Here is a 26530-nt window from a genome sequence, read left to right as displayed (position 1 = left end):
GTCCAATACGTATATTTTCAGAACATATAGTTTATAGCACAAATCAAACTGTGGCAAAACGCCGAAAACCCTTGGGGCAAAATGATGCCCTCCACTGACCAACACCGCTGGTTTACACATCACCATCCCCATCATCACCCCGGGATTCCCCCTAGCGCTCACCCAACCGACACAGCTGTTGTAGCAGCAGCCGGGTCTGGGTCATTTGGCCCCGGTATGGCCCCAACAGGCCACCACACAGTCCCGTACATGGAAACTGGGTATATTGAAGATATGGACGCTTATCTACATCACAGGTTGGACGGACAAAGCGCGGCAGACTATTATGGTCTCAACATGCAATATAAAGTTCACCAAAGGAGCTTAAGCGGTAAGTTCGTTTTTATCTAACTTTGTTTCTATGCATCATGACTAATGACCAAAAGGAATGAATAGGGTCACTTGGACAGGGTGAAACATTTACTTTACTAAACGACTGTATTCAAAGCTATTCCTCTCGATTATAGAGTAGTTCGAAAAGTTTACATTAGCGATTCACAAAATAGAATGCGTTTAGATGGTAAATGTATAGGGTTAGTGTTTGTGAAACATTGTACACCTTCCCCAGTCTTCTTAACCTGCAATAATGTCCGATCAGCCGTTCCGAAGTTGCTCACACTTTTTGCGCAAACTTTTTCGTGTTAACAGATCATTAAGCCGTTGCAGCGGTATATACGTGCTTTGCTGGGCCTCGGCTCGCGCTAAACTGTGAAATTGAACATAAATATTTGAGACAGGTCGGAGTACGTTCGTACTCGGTGCAGCGCACAGCAAATTCATCACACTTCGCCCTTATAACACTCTGTAAACAGAAATAAATCCACCCTTTCTACTTGGAAAAATGCCACCGTAGAAACGTCCGAAAAGCGAATGGATTGACTTGTTAGTTTACGATGATAATGCAAATAGTAAAACTTTAATTAGATTGTTTGCAGATGCGTCTCATTTTTATCACTTCGCCTTCAATGGAATTGGTCATTGCATTGTAAATAACGCGTTTTATTACGTTGGATAATAATGTTTATCACAAATTTGGATGACATTGAGTTGACAAAACCGGGGCAACTTATTACAGACATGAATTAAACTCCTGTTGGAACGAAGGGTATGAACAACTTTTTTAAAGATGGGTGATAAATTACAAAGAATATTTGAACAGCGGTGCGGTTTCGATTTCTCGGAACATTTTTTTCTTTTTTTCGATTGGCAACACTTTTAGTGAACATAAAACTGTCTCACCTATATAGATGCATCTTCCTTTTTTGTGGCGATTTTATGGAGTTTAGCGCAAAACGTAAACGAAAAATCTGTCTTTATACAACTTGTACACATATATGCACAGGAATCTGCACGTAGCTGCAGGTATGACGCATCAAGTTTTCGTAAAAGGGCAATTTTCGAGCCAATATACCGGTTATTTTGTGAGAAAACAAATCGCCAACGTTCTTAGCGTCGCAAATTGGCCATCGCCGCCTAAGAGCCGGCCTAGTATAAACGCAAAGGGCGGTAACGCAGTTTTAATGAGCCACCGACCGCCAACCGCCTGTTGACATTGAAATATAATTGTAAATATAACATAAAACGTATTTGGTAAAGATTGGACGTTTAGCATGAATTGCCGATTGGTTGTTTGGTTTTCAGATTTGGTAAGGCTTGTGGGTGTCTATGATTACATCGTTACGTCATACGGGGCTTGAGTTTTTATCTTGATGTCATTTTGTGTTTTGTCAATAGGACAAGGGCTATTGCCTGGTTATATAACACACGGCGTGGAGTTTGCACAGATCACGATTTTTGAATATTTTAAACAATAAAATGCAATGTTTCTGTTAAATAATTCACATCGTTTCAAATTTTACTGCCATTTTAAGCTGAAAATTACAGATGTTGTATCTTGCTGTTCTCAAAACTGTAAAAAAAAACGATACAAAATTATAGATAAAGCCAATTTAAGCCGTTTTAACGCGTTATAAAAGGTACTTATTTACAATTACAACTGAGGCACCGAAAAAGATATTGGCAATAGCTAAATAAACAAGATGCACTGGTGTGACAACCAACGTTTTCCGTACTTTGTGGCATAAATAAGACCATGTGAAACGCACCCGCTGTGTACCGCCTTGAACCGAATTTCCAAAAAGCAAAAAAAAAATAAGTCACTACTGCAAACAAATCACGTATATTTTCATCCACGAAACTCACGTTTCTTTTCGGGACCGTTAACTCGACGTGACAAGGCCATTATAAATAAAAGCAGCGGGGCAAGGGCAAGGACGGCGCAGTAAAGCCTCGGGGCTGTGAGAGGAAAATTGGCTTAACAGGACGAGTCGCAAAATTATGCCCGGCCATGATCTGGGAAAATGCCCAGTGACGAAGTAGATTTTGCGTTATCATAACAAGAGATAGACGTGATCCCTGCTATAGCGGTCGGCCTGATGCGTGTATGTGGGATTTGTGAGAGCTTTGACAGGAACAGACTGGTGTTTAGCCCTTCGCGTTGGTTGAAACGGAATTTTGAGCTTCTTTCATGGGAAAATTTACCAATAATTCGCTGTGTTTGCGGTAATATAAATGCACGATGTTTTCCTGTCTTGAAATGTGTATTTCAAAAACAGTACACTCACAAGTTATGTACAATACGCCTTGTTCCGTTGCAGTAATTATCAGTTCCGAAAGTAACTGTAATGCCACAACATTTTTTTTAAATGTTGCCAAACCACTTACAGTGTAGCGGTAATACGAAATTCAAAAAGGTATTTTTTTGTTTAAGCCTGTAGTTGTGTGATATTTAAATAGTTTTGCCCATTTCTCAAGTATCCTAAGATAAACCTCCGGAACGCTGATTCCCTGGCGAAGTCTGGGCGATCCCAATTCGTAAGGTGAATTCAAAAACCTGGGTACTCTCTCCCCACTGAACGAAACTTGCACGAAAACAAAATACATCGCTGCCCGACAAATCACGAATAAATAATTAAAAGCAATGTCAGCGCCTTGGTGAGCATTGGTCGGATTTCGAGTCGCTAAAAGATTCCCGATCCCTATCCAAGATACGAGCCTAATGCATTTTGTCCGATACCTATCGCCCAGGCAAGCATATGTCAGCGGCCCTCGGCGACAGAAGGAAAAGCATGGCACCGAATAAATGCGCATATGTTTGAGGTTTTGTCCGGCTTGCGTCATCATGCAAGACTGACGATTCTGTCGTGCGCCACGCCTCGCTGAAGACGCGCAAAAGACGGCGGTAATCAGGCGAAGAGTCCTCAAGGAGGATTCGAATTTTCCATGGTGGCACGGGCTAAGCCAAGGCCCTTGTATCAATGACAGCAATAATTCCGTGTCGTTTAGAGTGCGTGCTTTATGTATTAGGACCTCCTAAGGTTCAGGCCGATGTCGGAAGCGCATTAGTATCATTTGCGTCCGGCGCGCAACAAATGTGGATTCTTTCTGCTCCCCAGACACACATGCGAATAAGGCTGTGTCCTGCAGGCATTTTGTATGATTCAAAGTTATTTTGGCTAAAATTAAACTTTAAAATAGTATATAGAACTCAAACTGCTATGACACTAGTATATCTGATATAATTGCTAATAATTATCCGTGAAATCTCGTTAAATGTCCCACGAGGAGGCAACCACTCTTTCTAGATTTTCCACAGTTGTAATTGCTTATTTAGCAAGTAAACGCGCATTTTAAGGGGCTTATTTGCATACTTTATCAATTCAAAACCCTTTTTCGGCGTGATACAAACTTGGCAATACAAAGCCTACTCTAATACGCAAATATAGACAAAAATCCTCTAAATTCCTTTGATTGAGGTCATTGGCGAAAGAAGAGTATATGTCTGTAGTGTAAGAAAACTTAACAAATCACTGTATTAAACTAGTACATATTCTTGAAAGCGGGACACCACAGAAAAGTGTGGCAATCTCTAAAGCAGAAGCACTAATATCTTGCGCATGACGCTTTCCAAGTAGGTATTTATTAAGGTAATCAGTGTCAAACCAATCATTTAATTAGGAAAAAGAAAAACGGTTTTCAGAGGCTTGCAAACAGGTCAACATAATAATAGTTGAAGTGGCAATATTTTGATATTTCTTATGCTTTTGAAACAAGACAATTGTGACTTGCACTCAGAAATAAGCATCGCTCGTATACGCACTTATAAAGTACTAGATCTTTTGCTGCATGCAAAAAAGTTTGTGGTTGTCGGATGTTAAAAAATGCCTTAAAAGGGTGACTAACCAAAGGGTAACTAAAAAAGACTGAAAAGGGTAAATTTTGTTGTCATCCAATAAAAAATATCCAATTTTTGGCTCAAAAAAGCAGTGGAAATGGGAAGTTTTACTGTTAAAAATTACGATCCATACTGTTAAAAACGAGTCGAGTTGAACAACGGTGTTCAATTGTGCTGATTTTTGCTGAAGCATGTGAAAGGCTACTGCTTAAACGTTACACAAAAAGCCAAAAATTCTAGGCTAGTTGGGTCAATAAAAGCTGCTAATAAATTATATCTTTGCATGTAAATTTATGCATCAAAATATACTCCGCATCGCCAAGCACGAAACTTAACCCGCTAGGGACATTCTAAATCTGTGATGATCGGGAAAGACAAGGGAGACTTTACCGCAAAACCAGATTTTATCGCTACTAGTGACTTCATATGTCCGTTCGCATATTTCCTGAGCGCTACAAAGGAAGTGATAAGGCACGAAAATGATAGACCGTAAAGCGCTGCCCTGGTTGAGACAAAAATGCAGCTTTTGGAAATAGAAACAATCGTTTTTTGTGGCCGTGTTTTATGTACGCTTGGTCCATGTTGTCAGATTCCTATCAGTTTTGCTCAGAGATACGTCACGTCGCAGCTTCGTTTAGGCGAATCGATGGGTATTATCACTCAAGTGGACTTATCAAAAATCCGAGTCAAAAACACTAGGGCGACAGCCTTGAAAAAAATACAAGAAAAAAACAATGACTTCCTAAGCCTTGATAAAAAACTGGCATTAAAAATAGGATTTTGGCGTTGATGTCCTGTCGGCCTTGGCGCGCAAAAAAAGGCCTAGACGCCATGGAACGCTGTTGCATCCAATCGCAGTCAATTAGAAGAAGTGGCGCAGGAAATGAGGCATGGACAAAAGGGCGGTCGGGCTTTCAACGTATGTAAGTTAAACGCGATGCATTGAAGCGACCAGGCAGGGCAAAGTGCATTGGTTGAGGTAAAAAGAGCTCAAGTAGTTTATGTTTTAAACTAAATTGATGTTTTTGAGTTGGAAGGAGTATGTGTACTGAAGTTTAGGAAATCGTTTTTTCGCGCAAGTTGTTGGAATGATTTGTCGTTCATTTTGCAACAGGTTAACAGTCCGCGAAGGGAGACTTGATTTACAGTGCAATTGTACCGCATATGTTTAGCTAATGAGAGTAGAAATGTTATCGGCCGTATTGTTGATGCAAAATGATGCTAATGTCGTGAAACAATTGCCGCTACTATAGAGAAACAAAAAACACGCATTTGGTATTAGTAGCAGCGATTTCGTAGTGTACATCTAATTAAATTTGTTGCATATAATCCGAAAACAGGTTTGCAAACATTGTTTGTCAAAGATATTGCCATTTTCCGCTGGTAAGCCGCCAGACGATTGCTTACAATCACGCAATATGCGTTTTGCCAGTAACTAATCTTTTTTTTGCCAGTAACTAATTTTTGTGATCATATGTGCATAAAACATTATTTTGAGCAAACTTTAATAGTGCTGTTTAACGCCTGACTCTAAACCAGCCTTTGCAAAATGATCGAATCTGACTACCACGAGCATCTCTATGGCAACGAGATGAACCTCAGCGATACGTTGGAAGAGAACGGGGTGTACAACCTCTGCACAGTGCCACGTCGCTCTAATTTTCACTCATCACTGCTCCCGAGGTCCTCGTCTTATTACTCATCACGTTATTCCTCTTTTAAAGCAGCCGCAAGAGCTGAGGCCGAAAGATCCTGCGCAGTTCCCGCATCCAACTTTCACCATCAAGGACATCATCACATCTCTCCTGGCACCTCCTCTGGCATCCCCTGGCTGGGAACCTCTTCTGGATCCCGCACAACGGTCTTCGCTCCTCTTAGCACCGGCTCCCGATCCAATATCGCTTCTCATCCCAACCCGTGGAGCACACACAACGGGAAGAGTCCATCTCACATCCCTGGTTACCAGGCGTCCCGCCAATCTCCAGTTAAGATCGAAACTTCAACCTCCCGAAGCGCCGCTACGTCATCTTCTTCCGACTGCAATGACGTCACCGATACGTCATCGACGATTGCTTGCGTATCGACCCTCGAGTCTGGGTGCGAGACCCGTACTACAGTTGGAAGCAGCACTCAACCTCCATTTCACGCATTTCCTACTCCTCCTAAAGATGAAAATGAGGCGGCAACGGCTCTTCCTCTCACGCCATCTAGTGTCGTGTCCAACTCCAGTTCGCATCATCCGCAGATCCAGCATCCCTCCAGGCAGTCGTCGCAGAACGACCAATCCGCATCAGCATCAATGAACTCTTGTCAACATCCGCAACATCCTCTGCACAATCATCATCTCTACCACCAGGCCGGGAGTGAAGCTAAGCAGTCCGATTTGGCGGTTTCGGCAACTCCGATGTTGGCCTATTCTCACCCTTACATGACATCGAACGCCGGCGATTACAGCAGCGGGCTGGCGAGCTACCAAATCCCGGCGGAGAGTGGTAAGCCGGTCTCGACGTCGACCACGTACCCGACAAAGAGCAAATCGAAGAGTCGTTCAAGCACAGGTGAGCATGTCACATACTTTAATCTTGTCAAATAGCCTGGTGTTTTGTTTTACCATACAGCGTAATATATGTACAAAAGTTTGTGCTGATTTGAAAACCATACAAAAATGTTTTTAAATTTGAATTGGGACAGTAAGTTTTGTTTCGTAAGCAACAAGTACGAATGTTTTGTTGCAAATATTGTTTTTCAATACATGATAGTATTAGCAAAGAAATTGTAATGTTACAATTCCAAAGAGTTTAAATCTTTGCTCCGTTTATTACCGGTGTACACTATAATCTTTGCTCCGCCTCCAAAATTTAAACATCCTATAAATTGAACTTTGTACCTCAGTGGCGAAACGTCCTACAGGTATTCTCTGCTTTGTTTAAATCGCACCAATAAGCATTCGTCGCCTCGCCCTTAATTCCACGAATTTCGCGGGAAATCGCCGAGGCCGCCGCAGCGCATATAAATTTCCGAAGCGGCGCCCGCAAAAATGGCTGCCGCAAGGACAGGCCACGCCAAATTCCAAGAATCTAGCGGCTTCGACCGCTGAAACAATAGTGCAGATAAATTCTAACAATCGCCGTGATAGTCAACAATTGCACGTCGTTACTGCTGAGAGCTTGAAATTCTGCATCTAGAATTGCGTGGTACGCGATTGAAATGCACAGGGAAGTGCGTCAATGGACGATACGCGTGTGTATTAGGAACTTAAGTTCAATACAGGTTTTCTTATCAAACGGCGATGCCGGTACATAAAGATGCGATCTATGCGATTTATAAATCAAATGTACAGATAAAACTTAAAACTACTCCACATGAACGCATATTTATTATAAACAAAGCCTTACACTAATCGCCGAGATTTTCAAAGTTACCTGTTATACAACTGTAGCTTTTGACCGCAATCAGGCCTTGATATGGGTTATGGCAATTTTACAAGGTTAGATGATAATGTCACATCATTGTGTCCTCGGCATGTCCTCTATCTGAGGAAGTCGAAATATCGCGGAACACTTGAAATTCAGAATGTCGTGCCGGTTTCTCTCCGTTACAATACGCAAGTCGGTGACGCACTCTCACCTTTAATAATGTTATGAATCGTTGTGGCGATAAAGGCATAATCTCTTCCTGCGTTTGATCGACGTAAGCATGACGTCATAGCTGCAAGGTAGTCATATGGAAGTTGGACACAGTTTGGACAGCAGAAATACACGTGGGCACTAAAACTTTGCACCGACGCTGCAAAAATTCTCTGTATTACGTCATTTTGACGTCACACATGTAAGATGGGTTCATTAGAGGCATGGTAACTGTGTTGGAATGTAACATTTTTCACCAATGCGGTCTGAGGAACAAACCCTTCCTGTGTTTGATAGACAACGATATGACGTCAAAACTTGTATGCGGGTGGGGGGGGGAGGTTGGACCGCCAGGCAAACTGACACGTGACTTATGGTTAACGTTGCCCCGGCGTGTACGAGCATAGTGATGTAGGCGATAGAGCGTCGGCCTCTAGATTGGCGTTTCCTGCCTGCCTGAATACCCCGCTATCGGCCTCAATCCCGCATTGATTACGCAAGTTAAGTTTCCTGACTGAACGCACGTCACCTGACGAGGTGTACAGGCGGCCCGGGGTGCAGAATTGAACACTACACGTGGGGTTGAAGTAGAAATACTTGGCATTGGTACAAGGCCCTGAATGCCATTAACTTGTTCTTGGTTCCTTTTACACCTAACAGTGGATTTTTTCACACGCTCTACAAAAAAAGCTCTAAATGGGTTTCCTATCGAAGTTTAGGCATTTGGCTTTGTAATGAGGTACATGTGATTTTTATGACAACTAGGTAGATGATTTTATAACCTCAGTATTGTTCATACATTTCGGCCATCTTTCATGTCATCATTATAGAGATGCCAAACAAGTCAAATGGTCTTCTTTGATTTCTTCACTGCTAAAGAGAAGACAAAAACTTAGATCCCAGGTTCAAAAAGCAGTTATTGGTTTATCATATTATATTTCGAACGTCGCAGAGACAAAATAGCACAAAACATTTGAAATGTCGAAATAGCTGGTAAACGTTGCTTCATATATTTCAAAATTTCAACCATCTCTTGCTTACTGTAAAAAAATGTAGTGGTGTATTAAATATGCAGCGTGGTGGATGAAACGCTTGTTCAGCATCCTTCGCTTTTTGGGAAAAAAGCGAAACGCTTTAAATGTCCTTTTTAAAACCTGTTGGGAGAAATGAGTACGAGAAAATGACCCTGGATGTCCTATTTCGTATTCCTAAGTCTTAACCGGACATGCTTTATATATTAATCTCGTTTGAACCTTATTGTTCGGACGCGCAGGACAAGTTTCAAATCCTGCATTTCCCGTCTATACGGAAAGGTCCAAATTTTCTTAAAACTTAGCAAACCGATCAGTAACAACGATTCCTAGTGCCAGCTAGAATACGACACCATCAAATGCAAACTTGCCTCCCTGATTAGAGATGAAAGAACAGTAGTCTCATGTCCGTCGGTGCTGACAGGGGGTTTGATGTTTACAGGCACATGACGTTCGAGCCTGCACCATGGAAGCATTGCGATTGGATTGCTTCCTTTACATAGCGACAAGTCGATTGCGCTGATCGCTAGTTCGCGTCACGTTTGCACTGGCATATATGTGTTTTGCGACGTATCTTTGCCGTTACTTTATTAAAATTAAATTTTTTAATCACCTGGCTTCATTTTAGGGCAATTTTGAGCTCCAGATTTTAGATATCACATAATAGTTACATGGACAAAGAGTTTTGCAACAATCTTACTGGGTTACGTGTCAGAGCGCGGAATGCTTGGAATATTACAAATTTTGTGGGCTTTTTTGACGTATCATAGCTGTTACTTAACAAATCTTAGACGTAAAATCTAGTAAATTGATTCTGGGAATTATTCCCTATTCTGTTACCATTTTTGTAACGATTTCCACCTTTCCTAACATATACAACAAATTTGATCACGTTTGTGAAAATTAAGTTGGCGAATGTATTTTCGACTTGCCATACCCATATTAATTCGACCCGTAATACCTATACTACTTATTTTTTGCTTCAATTCCTATACGACTGTTTCCGCCTTGAGGTTTTAAACAAACTTAATATTGGTGTCTACTTCCCCAAATGTCAGGGACAGTTTCAACAAAATTTGTTAGCTCTTGAAGCAAACAGCACCGCAGTTTGAGTTCTAAGGCAAAGTCAATTTTAAACACCTGTCTCTTGTATGCGCAGGGCGGGAAAGGCTTACAAAGTATTAAGATTTTGTTGGTTTTTAAACATAGGATAAAGTAAGGTGCAAATATGCCTGGTTTACCAATTATAAAAATGATAAGTTGGGAAACGGCTTTTCTGTGCGTTAAACTTGGTATTGATGGATTAAGTCCAACGTGTTTACCTGTTTATTCTAGATGGGAAATTCGATTACAAAATGTGAACGACTTTAATCGGATTATTTTGTGTTTGGAGACGGATTCCGAATGGCGGGAATTAATTGTCGAACCTTGACAAACTTGAGGCTTTAGGCAATATATACATGGGCCGATTTCCAACACAACTTCCAGAACATTTAAACCACATCATAAAAATGCAAAAAAAACATTGTCAAAACTTTTCGCATTAAAATTAATCGCCTGTTTTTTCTGTTGTTTGAATTGTTTGTCAGCTTTTTTGCTTTCCCATTGACCAGAAAGTCGGAATAGTTGACGTAAACAAGTCAAAAGTTTCTCTTGTACTCAGTTTTGCAGGTTTATAGTGCAGAATGCAGAACACAATAAATCGGTGGGTCGAATTTGATTCAGGAAGAAAAATGATCAATTGAATATAATTGTGGGGATATTTCATCGGGCCTAGAAACAATAAATAACAGTGACAGCAAGGCAACGGTGACACATGATACAAGCAATCAGTTTCAAGGCCGGCAAGGCGTTTTGGCTCGGCAATGAGCGTAAACACCCTTCGAAAATTTCGTCAACCCGAGGAACGGGCAGAACCTGCGCGTAAACAGAGTTTAATTGGAGTGAACTTTAGCGGCTCGCGTTTTTCACAAGCGATGCTCTGGTCGTTGATCCATCACTGCTTTGATAGATCGCTCTTCGACCCAGTGATTGCCTGAGAAGAGGCAACCAACGGTGCACGCTAGCTGTCCAATGCAGAAGATTGGCTGCGCAAAGCTATATATAGAGCTCTGCACCAAACTGAGTATAGGAGCAATTGTTCGTGCCAATTTGACTGCTGTTGACAGCTTGTCTCTGATTTTTAAGACACAAAAATGCGCTTGGGTTTTACCCTCAAATATGTCGAAAGTTTTTTTTCAATTAATTGTTATCCTAATTAGAAATTTTTAGCTCATGTGTCTGGGTCAGCAAACACAATGCACATAAACAAAGAATAAAAACGATATTGCAGCCCTAAATGCTTTTTTAGAATTTTGCGCTTTACAACGTTCTTATATTTTGTAACCTTTCCCGACTTTGTGACTGTTTTAGTGCAATTAGGATGTTGTCATTTCCTTAACCAGGCGAAATAAACGCAATTAAATCAAACCCACCTCATTTTTTCATGTTGATTCACAAAATACGCTTTTCTCGTTACAGAGGGTCGTGAATGTGTGAACTGTGGAGCCACAGCAACGCCGTTGTGGCGCAGAGACGGGACTGGTCATTACTTGTGCAACGCGTGTGGACTCTACCACAAAATGAACGGACAAAACCGACCCCTGATAAAACCCAAGAAGAGACTGGTGAGTACAATTGTCTAATGAAGGCTTCTGATTGGACAAACTAGAATCACGTGAATTATGAACACTTGGACATGCTACAGTCGTTTTATAGGGGCGTTCAAAAACATAGGTTTTAGGATATTAAGTTTGTATGTATGTATCCTGTTGCTTGGTGGTAAATATTCACATTTCCAACACAAGTTAAATATTGTATGACGCTTTATGACTTACTTTTTGAGATAATTCATACAGTCTTTGAGAGAAAATTGTCAATAGTCAAGTATATGCAATTCCGCTATTCTACCCAAAAGCGGACGTCACTGTGGTTTACCCAAGTGTATTAAGTTCGTTGTCTATTTCTAGCGAATAAGAAGGCCTCACACAAAAATCTCTGTATCACATGGACTTAGTCAAATGTTATGTAGAATTATCCCGTTATACCAAGGAGCTGTTTTTACCATGTGGAACTAAAAGTTAAACCAAATCCGAGCCAATAATTCGCATTAGTCAAATGATGGGCAACCTGTCAACCTTTTGGTGTATGACTCATGAATTCGGCCAACGAAACGGCGGCGAAATGGTGTAGGATATTAACCTATGTGGTGTGATGGTTCGGCGGTGGATGTACACGTGTTTAACAGATCAGGTTAAGCCGCTACAAGATTTTTCTCATTTGTCTTTGAATTCATGCGTAGTGAATCAGAAGTATGTTCGTATCTGGTTGCAGGTGCTATACCACTTTGTCAGCCCTGTAATGAAGTTTCAAACTGTTTGAAGGTATAACCTTCCGATGTGTTTTCATTATCCGTCAAAGTAAATTATTGTGAAAACGTTTTTTTATGTAATGTAACAATGTGCACGGAGCTGCTCATAAGTTTAATGAGGAAAATAACAGCCCGAATAGACGTAAAAGTTCTCACAATGCTTTACAATTAAACCGAAATCAACTTGGCCATGTTCAGTGGCACACCTAAAAGCGCTACCAGGGATCATAGTGCAAGCGGCATAGGTTGCATTGTGAACTACCGAACGCTGTCCAGCTTTGCAAACGCGCCAAAACCAACAAACAAACCCATATAAAGCGGCGATTGGCGGCCTGTGCACTTGCTTATGCGGCTCCTGCGGGTCTCCAACATTCCGATGCTACGTCATGCTGTTGGCCGCCGCTGCATAGAACCGACACACTCGAGGGCGATATAGGGCAGACATTACGTCATAGCAGCGATTTAATTGCCGGCTGTTCACTGCCATATTCTGAGTTGTTTACAAGGGCCATAGGCCGCGCAACGAGCGCTTATTCAGTGCGCGGGGTACGAAAATACCCATGCCTCGCTGGCCCTGAGAGATCGCGACCTTTGCAATGCAAGTGACCTTGAAAATAACATCATGCGAAACGGTGTACGTGGGAGCCCTTGCGCTTGGGGTGCGCAAAACGGGCCCAATCGGGGAAATGAAGGCAGCGTGAAGAGCTAATGAAAATCGAACCCAATTAAACGCTCGCAGCAGTTCCGAGCGGCGACTTTTTTGGTCAGGCACTTGCAGGCCAATAAAAGTAACGACCGGTTTTCCCACAGCGAGAAGTCGGCTTGCTTTGCATCAACATGAAATGATTGACAGCTGTTGAGGCCTAGCCGAAACCGCGGCCCTTGTATAGATACAAGACTCGCGGTAAAGTTTGGCTATCTCCGTGCGCGTAAATACTGGCTTTTAAGTTATTAGACGATGCACATTGGCGTCAGTACACATCATTTTGCAGTCTTTGCTGTTATACCGCTCAAAGAACAAGTCGTCGTAATTCTGTCGAATGCGATATAATGTGTTGGTCAGGTGTACATATTGAGTGGCTAGTATTTAGAAACTAAATCTTAAGGCATATCTAAGCATTCCGTATCTTCGTTTTAAGCGACTAATTTCTCATTTGTTTCTTTTTTTGTGCGGTTTTGTTAGTTGCTTTGGTTTTTGACTTTTATATTTTTAAAAAAGTACAAAAAAATTGTCCAAACATGCATGTGACTTTAATCACACTTTGCTAGATTTTTTACACAAATTCGTAAGACATTAAACGCAAAAAATGGCAATTGTGAAGTCAATACCAACAAAAGTGCTGAGGTGCTTTGAGTTTCACCGTAAGGTAACTGGACACCACATAATCACAACGAAACATTATGGTAGTAAACATACACTATGCAGAACGTAACGTTCACCGCAGCGAGGCATAACGAGCGCGACTCAACGATTTTCAGCGGTTAAAAGATTTTATCTATTGCGGATCGGGTGAAATTTTGCCTCACAAGCTTAGGGTTTTGGCTGCTACGTTCAACATATGCTTAGTTGGTTGCCTGTCAGTTTTGGTTAGGTAGGATCATGTACTCATCAATAAATGCACGGTTTTGCCCGACAAATGCGGTTTAGTCTACTTGCAAAATTAGAAACCTCAGTTGTTTTTTTCGTATTTGTGATTTTAATTCGTGAGAAATTAGTTTTTGTTCTGACCTACAGTTGGTGTTAAGCGAAATATTAACCTAACATAGCCTTTCATGCAATTGTATTTTAAGAAAAAGTATGCATTTGCCAGAATAGCTGTGTTTTAAATTCAGTTTCTTGAAAAAAGTTTAATATCCAGCAAAGTTTTAAAACCGATGCTAAAACTAAGCAACCTCGTTTTTTGCAAAATATCTTTCAAACTCGAATGTAAAAGACTGGAAAAATCATAAATCTAAACAGGGCTACGCTTTTTCTGCAACACGTTGCCCTTTCCCTGTAAAAAAGGAGATTTGTTAGTTACACTAGCTGTTGCGAAAACCAAAACTTGATTTACACAAGGCTAATGTTTTTTCTTTTAATCTACTAATTAAAATGTGCTTACGTATTTTTAAAATCTTAATGCCTGTTGTAGTCAAATTTGAGCGAAAAAATAATTTGTTGATTTCAGACGTATATTGGGTATAGGCTAACCTACGTCAAACCTGAATTTAAACAGGGCTAAAGCCGACTGCAAACGTATTAGACATGGGGTATAAATAGCGACGTGCAGGTGCAGGGCTGACAAAATGTATAATGTCAGGAGCTGCGTAACAGGGCAGGTTTGTTGATATCATTTGCTCGACGAAGAATTGTTTTGACGAAAGCGATACAAATTAAAAGTTAAATTCGGTTTTTGGTTGAGTGTCGGTTTTGTTGTTAAATGTTAAAATATGCGTGTTATCACCGTTTTTTATTTATTTATTTGGCGCTGTCGGTTGGTGAAAAACAAACAAAAATTGGAACAATATTTGTATTTTTGTTAATATTTTAAATTCCGTAAAATGTCAACAACAAAAATTGACAACAACCTATCATGCGAATATTTGTAAAAAAAATTCGGGCAAATTAGAAAATAAAATAATTCAAATAAAAATCTCCACCTTGACTATTACGAGGAAAATATATATTAAAGGTCAATTTTTGATTTTCAAATTCCAAATGTCATATAGCGCTGGTTTTCGATTTCCTTAAGAATACTCCGAATTGCGGGTAGGGATTATTTAATAACCTGCGCTATTTAGTCGTTGGTGTGACAAGGAACGCTTAAACGTCGTACCTGTCAATATCAACTGAGGTAAAACAATACAAAAAGACGCACCAGTATCACGGGCAGATCTTATAGGTCGCAAACACGGCAAGGTTTTAAGATAGGAGCGCCCGCAAACGCAGCACCATCTTATCCAAGAATCTAACCCCGACCGTTTCTGCATGTGGTTAAAAAGGGAAACATTACTCTTTAACAGTTTGCAGTGATTTCAGCGATAGGCAGCAACCGCTCCCTCCCGATAGGCCTGTCACGAATTTAAGAAATATATCTTTTGGGAAGAATATACATATGGGTTTAATCATTAATTTTGCGGTAATTAGGCTGCTTATATTGCACTCACAAACGACATGATTGTGTTATATTAAACTTGTTTTAAGCATTTGAACTTTAGATGTAGTTTTTGTATTAATTTTTGAAATAAAAATTGTTTTTCTTAACGTTATAAACTTTGCAGGGATAAATACTACTTAAGATGTTTATATTTTTTGGAATAAAAAGTGTGTCACCGATTTTTGCTTCAAGGTTTAAACAAAAAACTGCATCTGTTTCCGCGTCGCAAGAACGCTTTTCGCCGGACAAATTTAAGCTTTTTATCCCCAATTCACAAGCTAGTAATAAATTGACCATTCCAATCGCACAAGCACTGTAAAATTTATAAATATGTTTGGAAAATAAAAAACACGCAAATGATAAAATATTATCCAGACATCATTTGCACGCCCAGACGTTGAGATTCACGTATATAGTTACACACATTATCGTTTCCAAGTCGATTTGGTTAAGTGTAACGGTCACACGGCTGTCAGAAAAACGTCACCACCGTTTAGGCAGCATCACACCGCACCTGACAAAACCTTGCTACGATCTGGTTCTGTTTGTTGTTGCAAACAAGTCGCGTTGCCCCGGTGCTAGCGCGTTAATTTGTGGCAACGAACGAATACCAACCTGAGCGCGTTAACGTTCCACCATGTCGAATCATTTCTAAATAATTTAATACCAGTTTGCCCGACTCGTCCAAAACTGCCAGAGTTATTTTTGGTCCACTTTTGCAATAGGTCTTCCGTCCGATTTGCCTAGGAATACAGACCGCTTACAAAATGGCTGCAAAAAGGGTGTTTTACATTTTTGACGCCAGCTAGACGATTATTAATATTTATAAGGATTTGGGAATCGGTCGGGCGTTCGTCAAAAGAACTAAGACGTTTCTATAAAGCGATTACCAGCAAGTATACACAGTTGTTGTATAAGTTGTTCCCACACGTAAAAACCAAAGAAACTAAACAATTTTTGATTAGTTCTCGTTTTGTGCGTCTTATAGAATTCCTGTTATGCTTTATCTCAGTAACGTTGGAGTTTAGTATAGCGAATCAGAAATCAGACCTATCTAAATATTTGTAATATTAAAAAGTGGGACGTTATAGCAAAATGACAGGCAATTGTGCGATTAAAGCCCAAAGCTCCATTTAAAGAAACAGTCCAATTACGAGATCCGTACGAGAAAGCTCTCATGCACGCAAAACACGCATGAAAAATGCATGTACCGTACACGGGACGTCTTTTTCATGACCCCGCCATCGTGCATGCAAGTGTGAATTGGTGCTTAGCAACTTCGCGGGCCTCGCAGTGCACGCTACGGCCTAATGAGCTTTCTTGTAACAGTCTTCTTAGCCTTATTTCGCTTCGACACGATCAGATAAGCTCTGACGAGCATAGGGACTTGGGGTCGTAAAGAGCACACTGCGTACTTGTCTGTGCGTTTTGCCCTTGCGTATACGAGCCGTGGTCGGTTCGCGATTTAAACGCCTGTCACCTGCCGTACTCGGCTTTGCCATGTTTAATGCATTTGCACTGGCAAGTTCGTTTTCCGCCAGTAATGTATTTTCGAGTCCGAGCGCAAGGCGGCTCTGTGCGGCCGCAAGACGAATGCCAAGCGCCAGACTTTGGAGCATCATCGTTGATACCGCACTTTCACACGCCCAAGAGCTATAATTTTTCATTGTACCATTAGAACGGGATTGAAAAAGGGGCTAATTTTTACTTTTTCTTTAATCTCTAAAACTGGTGACGTGACTTGTTTATGCTTTTGACGTTATCATATAAATTTGGCACAACCCTTTGGTAAGTTATCTTACAGGCTAGTGTTTTTAGTCCCGTTTAAATAACCTATAAGATACTTTTCAACATACGCGTCCATCATCTATACATAAAGCAAAGGAAATAGCTTCAAGTGTCCTTTGGAAGCGTGTAACATACACTGTGGTAAATGCAAATTAACTGCATAGGGCATAGAAAAGGCTTGTATGGTCTTTTGGAAGCGTTTTAAAAAAGAATGGGTCCACCACGTTTGTTTAACTCTCTTTATAGCCGAGCGTCTGTCGTCCCTTAGTGACACCTCGATGAGTAATCTTCCCGCAGTGTTATGACGCAATGCTGTCGAGTTAAATAGGATTAAGCAGCAGCAAACAACATCCCGTAACAGGGAGGCAACAAACAATTGCTTTCCTGTTTATGTGAACTTTTCACCTGAGGCTCCGACGGTCGCAGAAATGCTAATCCTCTGTAACGCGTTGCCCGCAAACTCGCAAAATGGCTGACTTCTTCTGCTGGAAATACGGACACAAATGTGGCTGTCATTTGGTCCTGCACTTTTTTCAAATATGTTAAACACAGTGGGAGAAAAGAATAATACCGCGTATTTTTTTCCCTTGTTGGTTCTACAAGGGCAACATGTGTTGGGCTAAAACGGCAATTGCGTTTTAATTGCGTCACAAGAGTACACCGAATTTGTCACAAGTGTTCTAAGCAAACCACATGTCTGGAGTTATCAGCGTAATGTTAGAAAGTTCCCCGCAAATTTGAAGCTATTTATTTAGTATTTGTTTGATAATTGAAACTCGTGTAAAGTATTTTTGCGGTAAAAAAGTTGTTAGTATTTAATACGCGACATAAAATTGACGACGTTTCGCGACAAAGTCTATTAGCAATACAATAGTAATGGATCTATGCGTTAGAAAAACATAAAACAAATCCGTATCGCCTAAAGACCCAGCGGGTTAAGCTTAAAAAGGCATTTAGGGTTAAAAAAAGGCGCTGCACCTGCATTTTAACAGAACAACCAAACTGGGTCTCACGCCCGACGCAAGCGAAAGTAAATCACAAGCAGGGTATTATCAAAGGTGAAATCTAGAATAAACCAAACAGCCGACAATTGATGTTGTCTCAGTAAAGCAGCCAGCGCGTGTAACCGTTTTATGTCCAAAGTAACAGGGCCGGGTATCTAGACTTGTAATCTCCCAAAGCGGCGTGAATATCTTAACCCCAATCGCTTTTACTTTAACAACAACCCGTTGATGCTAACTTCTCTCTGGAGTTGGACTTGTGAAAATATATTACATTCGTGGCTTATGAATGTTTTGTGATTCTTTCACAGTCGGAAATTGAAGAGAATTTGCTCATGACTTGTGCGAACCTGTATGGGTGACGTTTTTGTGTCGGGCAGTCGATCATTAGGGGTCTATTATGTCTTGACAGCTTGTGGCTCTTTGAACGTTGGTGTGTAGGTGAGGTTTGTTGTTTTGGTTAAGTGTTTAACGTACGTTATCGCTTATAGTTTTGGCGACGATATATGGGTTTCGCAAACAGTTCGTTTGTACTGGAAAAATATATATGTAATAAAACGCTCCGCTCGTGCGGTTTTTACAACTATTGCGGATTTTGGTGCCGAAAAGGTGGTGATGCCGGTTTCATAGAAATGATAAATATCGATACATTGCAGATTGTGGTGCAAAAATTATGGGGTTATACTGAGTTCAAAACATAAAATACAACTTTCTACGAAAAACATGGCCTTTTATACGTTATGGTACAAAATTTGCGTAATTGTAGCCTGTAAATTTTTTTTTGTTGGCACAGAAAGTAAACACTCTGACCAAAAATGGAAATAATGGCGCGCAGAAATTAATGTAGGCTAGATGTATTGTGTTTCCTAAATCGATTTAAAATTGCACATGAAATTGTTTCTGTAGCATTGTGTTGAGTGCGATCCGCATGTTGTTATTCTATATTGTCCGTTTGTTAGGACGAAAAAAAGCTCTTTTGAAAATCAAGCCAAGGGCAGTAACTATCATCGATGTAGCCAGAATGGTTTCCTTACAACAAGGTTTACAATATTACTTCATGAGAACTGCACTGTCAAAGCACATTTTTACGTATTTGGGTATCATAAAAATAATAGTTAAGTCCATATACTGTGTTTAAAAAATTATAATATTTTGGATTTTCATTACCTCAAAAGTAAAATATAAATTTTTTCTGTCTTTAATTTTCTGTCCATCTACACCACTAAGTTTCCCACAACTACTACAGCCCCAATAACAAGCTTTTCAAAGTTAATCCACCATCAAGGGCAAAAACAACCAAAACCGGTTAAGAAACCTAGTCTCAACCTTATTGCTTTCATATCTCCATTAGAAAACAGGGAACCGATAGCATTAGATCTTTGACCCGTTGACCGTCCCTTACAACCCTTTTGAAACAATATATCAGCTAAAAGGTCGCGGAGGGTACGCCCTTCCCATTCGGACCCGGTCTGGGATCATGTCATGTCACTTAACTGAACAATTATGTTTGCTACCACCTACTATGTGTAGCGCCTGCTGGGCGAGTGCTAGAATGGATAACCAGCAGACTAGACAGCTTTTAGTTTAGGAGCCGGAACAGAGCTGAGTTGTATTGGATTAGGGTTTTTCAATGGATTGAATATTGGGCTTTTTTTTCGTATTGGTTTGTAAATTACATTTTATTCAAGCAGTGTAATAGTTCTTAGAATATATTTTATTTAAAGTCCATTTAAAGCAAACCAAACTAAAAAAATATTTCACAGATTAGCTGTTGTTAGTTTAATGACTTAAATCTCAAAACGTCTTTGTATTTTTTTTTCATAAAACTATATTAAGCAATCTTAGTTTGTCACTTTAAGCAAAGATTGAGACATTTTTTGAAAGTGTTCAATCAGTTACATAAAAAGATTGTGCGTGCAGCAAGTTAGCCATATTTTTGTCACTTGTATTGTATTTAATTAAAGCCTGCTTACAATTTTTCCAGTGCTCAACCGGCCTAATTAGCCGTGTGTCATTGTTACCGTGAATTAAACATGAGTTTGTGTTCTACACCTAAACCTTACAAGTCACCATGTTAAACCTGTCATCGTTATTTTCGACAGTCGGCGGCAAGACGAGCAGGCACAAGTTGCAGCAACTGCGCTACGACAACCACCACCTTGTGGAGGAGAAATGCCAACGGTGACCCTGTGTGCAATGCTTGCGGACTCTACTACAAACTCCACGGGGTAAGTGAATTTACCAGTGAGTTGACGAAAACAAGGATTTGAATTTGTGTTTTCAAGGTTTTGGTGTATAATTGTGTAAGCATTTTCTGAAAAAAATGTCGTATTTTTTTCTTTATTATTTTATGAAAATTTGATTGTTGTTTAAGAAGCGAAGCGCTAAAGAAAATAGTTGAATGAAATACAATTAACTAGATTGTTTATGTGCAGACAAAGCTCGATAATGTCACATTTTAAAATGTTTTTACGAATTTGAGTAACACAGGATTGTATACGATACAAAAGTCGCTTTTCCTCATTTTAACATGTTCAGGAAAAACAACCTGTTCACTTATGTTTTAAACTAAAACTAAATTGTGTAAACTTTAGGTGAATCGACCCTTGACCATGAAGAAAGAAGGAATCCAGACACGAAATCGAAAGATCTCCACGAAATTAAAGAAATCCTCCGTGTGTCGCGACCCACGATTTGACGCCGCTAATTTCAAATTCTTCGAAAGCACTGGAAGTTTTGGAGCCGCCGCGGCCGCAGCTGCCGCGTATTCGGGCTCTTTCGGACAGATGCACACCTTTAGTGGGGTGCACCCCCATCATCACGCACATCATCCACACATGCACCCCCACCTAACCGGCTCGGCGAGTTTCGGCAGCGGTCACCACCCCATGTTACCCACCCCTCACCCCCATAGCATGCACCCCACCTACCCTGCAGCAGCTGCAGCGGCCGCGGCCACAGGATCAGGAAGCCTGACCTTTGGTCTTAACCCCCCTAACATGGTGCACGCTATGGGTTAGAGGCGCATGAATTACGCCCGTCGTTTGCCAAGTGCTATTGCTAATTAGACACACAACTATCAAGTCTGTCACGCACTGCTGACGTCGGACATACGTCATGTGCTAGTGACGTCACAAATGTTGACGCAACAGCTCGCTTTTACTGTGTTTTTCGCCTTGTAAATGGTGGCGTCGTACCCGTTCGCATTATGTATTTCAGCGCATTTCGTACCGCGCGGTCCTGAACGTACCGAGCGCTCTAGGACGTACCAGGCGACCCTGTTGTGCTGCGCACATATGTTTTAGAGCGCAAAACACCCGTTCCAAAGTTGTTTTATTATTATGTCATTACTAACGTACTGTGTGCTCGTGTCCAGCACTCGCGCCATTTTTCATCATCATCATTTTATCGTCGCCTCCGTATTTTATTAGCTGTTTTTTTATTCTCGTCGCCGTTTTTCTATTGTTGTTGAGTTCAAACGTTGTCAACTGTGTTATAACAGATGACCTGTTAATAATACCTCCCGAAAAACAGAAGACTTTTACAGTCAGGCCGCAAATATATTTGCAATAAGAGACCTAAAACGTAAATGCTATAGACAATCTTGTTTTAGAAATGTTATGTGTAAAGAAAAAAAACGAATTAGCCAATGTGATAGCGTTTTCGGTCGTTGTGTATGTGTGTTAATACTCGTCGTACTAAAATTGCTTGCTTTTTTTAAATGCTTATTTATTTCCCAAGCGTCAACGGTGTGGTTTAAGGTTTTGGGGAATTTAACAAACACAAAATCGGCAAACTTGACCACGCCCTCATAGTTTACAAGTAAACATGTGTATTTACTGGTCATACGTAAAAAAGCAACATGAAGAATTTTGTTATTGAATTAAAACGTTCTAGCGTCCGAATAAAAAGCATGACATTGAATATTGTGTGCAATAAAAAAGTTGTATAACTAAGCGAGATTACAGTTAAAAAGTGCTTTGTTGAAAATCAAGCCTGATTTCAAAAAATTACATTTTGCAGCGGCTTTTGTCGAACATTACCGTGGAAGAAATGGTCACATTTAGTGTGCTGTGAAGCCCTTGTGTTACAGCAAAACTACTTTAAAAAGTCCTAAAATGTCAGAGTCTAGTTAAGTTTTTATACCAAGGTGTTTCTTATGCTTCTGCTTTAATAAATACATTTTCTGCAAAACCTCAACATAGTTACAAGCTCAAATCACTACCTGATGCAGAGCAACAAAAGTATCATGTTAAAATCGGTGACTAATATAAAGTGATTGTTCTATATGTGATTTTACTATGTGGAAAGCAAGTGGGTGACTCACACCTAAGGATAATCCATAAATTGTGCCATTAAGACCAATTGGGTGCGGATTAGAGCAACCTATATCATCCTGTATCCAAAATTGGAAGGTATCATCTCAGGCTTAAAAGTGTTGTGGCTTTTTAAAAGATCAGAGTCATGAGGAATTATATAATAGTAAATATTTTAATGGCAAGGATATACTTGCTTGACGCATGATCATTACATTTCGCGATATTGCAGAATGGATTGTAGTCTGATGGACTTTACATGCCGTTTATTAATACATGTGAAATTAGGGGTGTGGATATGTTGCACATTCCGTATATCTTTACTAAAGCATATATGTCAGCCAATTTATATTATTTTCTTGGTACACTTAAGATTTCAGTTCCAATTTGGACATTATTTTAGTTTTAGGCGATGATTTTGGGCTTGTACTTTCGTTTGGGGGTCAGGTTTGGGCTATACTAGGTCCCATTTGCAGTCAAAAATAATTTATAAACAGCTGATAGCGACAATATTTTCTAGAAGGACAATTAATCCAGTTACGCTTACAAAACAAACAAAAATTAATAATTCGAGTCTAGTTTACTTACCAAAGGTACATTTCACTTCGTTTAGTATTTGCAAGGTTTTTCACAGTCAATCAACGCCATATTATCACGGACCAAACCAAACACAACTAAACGCATCTTATTAACCGCATAATCAGCTGTTGTGTGTTTTCCCGCTCAAATAACAACAAGGACATGCACGACTGGATAGAGCAGCGACCTGTGAAACCGCACCAGGACTCCACATCAAACATAATAAATTGTGTAATCTGTTGTTGTCAATACTCGTGAAAATAATTCAATTGTTGGCAGTCAATCCTTCAAACCTTTCAGGGTTGAATGAATAGATAATGTGGTGATAGTTTTAAGCACATTGTAACGTTTCTGCACAGACAAGCAAAATTCATAAAGTTCTTTCAGTTAAGTAGCCTACAACCGATTATCCGTTTCTGGGCTATATTTGCATTCGTTTACCTTTTGAAACTTGGCTTGTGCACCTCTATACATGGTTTCCCCAGCATATTTAGACACAGAAGTAATAAAATAAACATCGATGAAATAGATGTAATATTTATAGGACACAAATAGCATTTTGAACATCAGACGCAAGTTCGCCTTTTAGGGAAGGCTAAAGACAAGTTTTAACTTCGTTCCCACGGGCTAACGACTGTTGGTATAATTGAAAACGTTACTCGAGAAGATCAGTGGACAGCAGGTAAAGAAAACCATAACCCAACCCAGGCGCCTGTAATGAGCGGCTAGCCAAACTTGCCAGGGTTTCCCAGGATCAAAGACAGCCATAGAGGTTTGTGTTACGCTTTGGGCAGCTGACCGGTGCCCAGTTGTTTTGGTCAAGCCCAAATTGTTGCCAAAGCAAACTACCCAGGATCAGGTTTCTGGAAAGATTGTCCAAGTTTAAAGCGAGCTGGTCGAGTGCCCGTTAAGCGTTTTTTCTGATGTTGATGTTTTGGTTTACTGAAAAGCAAATGCTTCACATTGTTCTTGGTCAAGTGCTGTAAAATTTTGTTTCTGGCAAGACTTATTTGCAAAAAAACGTACTGTCTACGCCTACCTTCTTTAAAATGATTGTTTTTATAACGTTGGACTTAATTGTTTTACTAACGGTTTGTTATAGGTCCTTTTTTTTGTGTAGCCTACACAGAAGTCATTAGTTGCGTAATTTGAATTCAAAAGAAAGTTTAACCACTTTTGCAACCGTTTAAAATAACATAACAAACAGGACTCATCATACACATTGTGTCAGAGTTATATCGGCCCACCCAAATGTCACGGTCTGATGCACACAAAAACTGAGTGTCAAATATGGCAATCACAATCAAAAATATCAAAACCATATATAATGGCGTCATGTTACAGCATCCTTTAATTCGGGATGGTTACCTCAAAAAGCCTGCAGAAAACCGCATTGACCCTGTGTCGGGGTTGCTCAAAAGGCAAGGCACCGCTTTTACAATGCACAACATTAAATAACCAAACGAAATTCCAGCTGTTCTGTAATGTTTATTGTGTAAGACTGGAATCGCCGCGGCTTGCACGTGTCCAATGAAAACCTAGTGGGCCGGATTGTGATTATTTACATATAGGCTACCTAAATCCATGTTTTCAATATAAACCGATGTTGGCCACAGCGACAACCAGCAACAAACTAACCCGGGGCACCACAATTAACATGTTAACATAGCACGGTGCTGCTGATAGGCGCTACATCGCAGGTGCAAAAGTTAGTGACGCACAAAAGTGACGTAGAGTCAAAACACTAAACTTGCTGGACATTGGTTGTCACTTTCCACATGTAAACAGCCAAGATAGTTCGGCACTGTTTATGACCAGGGTTCAATTTAAAATACATTGCTCTGCCTTCATGTTGAAGGTGACATTATGAAAGATAATTATCTTTTTTTTCTCAAATGAGTCATGAAACTCTTAATTTTTATGAGAATTGAGCAAAAAATATGCAATTCTGCGATTTGTTATGCTGGACACAAATAAAGGTTAAAATAGCTTGAGTATTTTGAACAAAGTATCGCAATTTTCCTTATGATCAGTCGTAGATCAACGGAAAAGTAAGGTTTGTGGCCAGAAATACACTGAGCAAATAATATCCATAGCCTACTAACAGAGCAGTGTGACCAACTCTTCACGAAAAATGGAAAACAATGCCTTAAATGTTGGTTGTGCAAAATCCGACTCATTTAATGGCCGACACAATCTATTTTCGTCAGAGTTTAAAAAAGACCGTTCTTCAACCAAGATCTTCGATGACCAGCAAATGACCTCGGCCAAAATTAGGGTCAGCCAAGATATTAGGCCACATTGAAATGCCAAATTCGATGCTAGTCGTCGCAAATTTTATGCCCGGTGTCTGAACTTTTCAGAGAGTCAAAAGTTGTTAGTTGTGTTTGTCTGGTTTCCGTCCAACCGTTTTGTTTGTGATGTTACAAAACGTCCGAACTTTGCTAAAATGTTGACCTTTTTGATAACTGACCCTCCAGACAAGACCATTTAAACCGCAGCTCTGAATGCAGGGTCACTTTTAAACCGTAAAGTTGCCTCGAAGAGCTTATTTCGGTGAAATGTAGTAATAATAGTGTTCTCAAAACTGTGTCTATATTGTAAAGTGTAAAATTTACGACTTTTTTGCTCAACACAGACAGCTGGTAGACACCGGTAAACGGCAAGAATTTTACAAAAAAATGACATGGCCTTCAGTTACCCCAAACTTATCTGTCTGCTATCAGACCGGCGGGGTCAGTGCAAAGGTCGAAATCGCCCTTTACTGGACCGCTTTGTGCTCAAGTGACCAGCACGACGGTCATCAGCTTAAGAAGGCCGAATCCCTAATGCAAACAAAAACGGTTTTTCACTCGTCACAGCAAAAAAACAGGATCAGGCTAAAAGATGGGAACCAGTAGCGGGTACTTCAAAGACTGTTTGCGTCGTAGCAAAGTCAAAAATGCGACTTTAACCGGCGACGCTTTACTATAAACTGGAACCAAGACGACCTATACCTTCAGGGTTGCCAACTTTCTTGTTGTACGGTTAGGGGTGGAGTGTTTTTTACAAGTTACATAACCTAAAAGGTACAACAATACCAAATAAGGCCTCTGTTAAAGAATGCCACAAAATGTGAGCCTGTTAAACAAACAGGCACCAGTGCGCTGACTCACAAACCATAAAGCGTTCTTAAGGCCACCATGAACGAAAAATAAGCGGGAACCTAGGACATCCAGTATACATTTCGGAGCAGTTGTTATGCTTTGCTGTGTATCGATGGCAGAAACCAGAAACCCAATTTGCATGTAAATAAGTTCACAAAGTTACAACTAACACCAAACATACCTGTTTTAAATAGTCAAGTATCTCATTACTCTGCTCTGCCATC

The 26530-nt window shown here is 40.2% G+C and overlaps 1 protein-coding gene across 2 annotated transcripts; it reads left to right on the top strand.

Annotated features, from left to right (window-relative positions):
* On the top strand, nucleotides 1-22189 carry LOC145223131 (uncharacterized). 2 transcript variants are annotated; one of them, XM_080089475.1, is made up of 5 exons: nucleotides 1-370; nucleotides 6001-6831; nucleotides 11451-11596; nucleotides 20368-20493; nucleotides 20860-22189. In XM_080089475.1, the coding sequence occupies exons 1-5, from the start codon at nucleotides 82-84 to the stop codon at nucleotides 21283-21285; spliced, it is 1818 nt and encodes a 605-aa protein (XP_079945601.1). In that variant the 5' UTR covers nucleotides 1-81; the 3' UTR covers nucleotides 21286-22189. The 2 variants fall into 2 exon arrangements, with proteins under 2 accessions (XP_079945601.1, XP_079945600.1); XM_080089474.1 differs by having other exon boundaries at nucleotides 5998-6831.
* The last annotated feature ends 4341 nt before the right edge of the window (nucleotides 22190-26530 follow it).

Source organism: Phallusia mammillata, chromosome 4 (assembly GCF_965637545.1).
Source record: "Phallusia mammillata chromosome 4, kaPhaMamm4.hap1.1, whole genome shotgun sequence".
NCBI lineage: Eukaryota > Metazoa > Chordata > Ascidiacea > Phlebobranchia > Ascidiidae > Phallusia > Phallusia mammillata.
The sequence above is the reverse complement of the archived record's forward strand: the minus strand, read 5'-3'. Positions and strand labels throughout refer to the sequence as shown.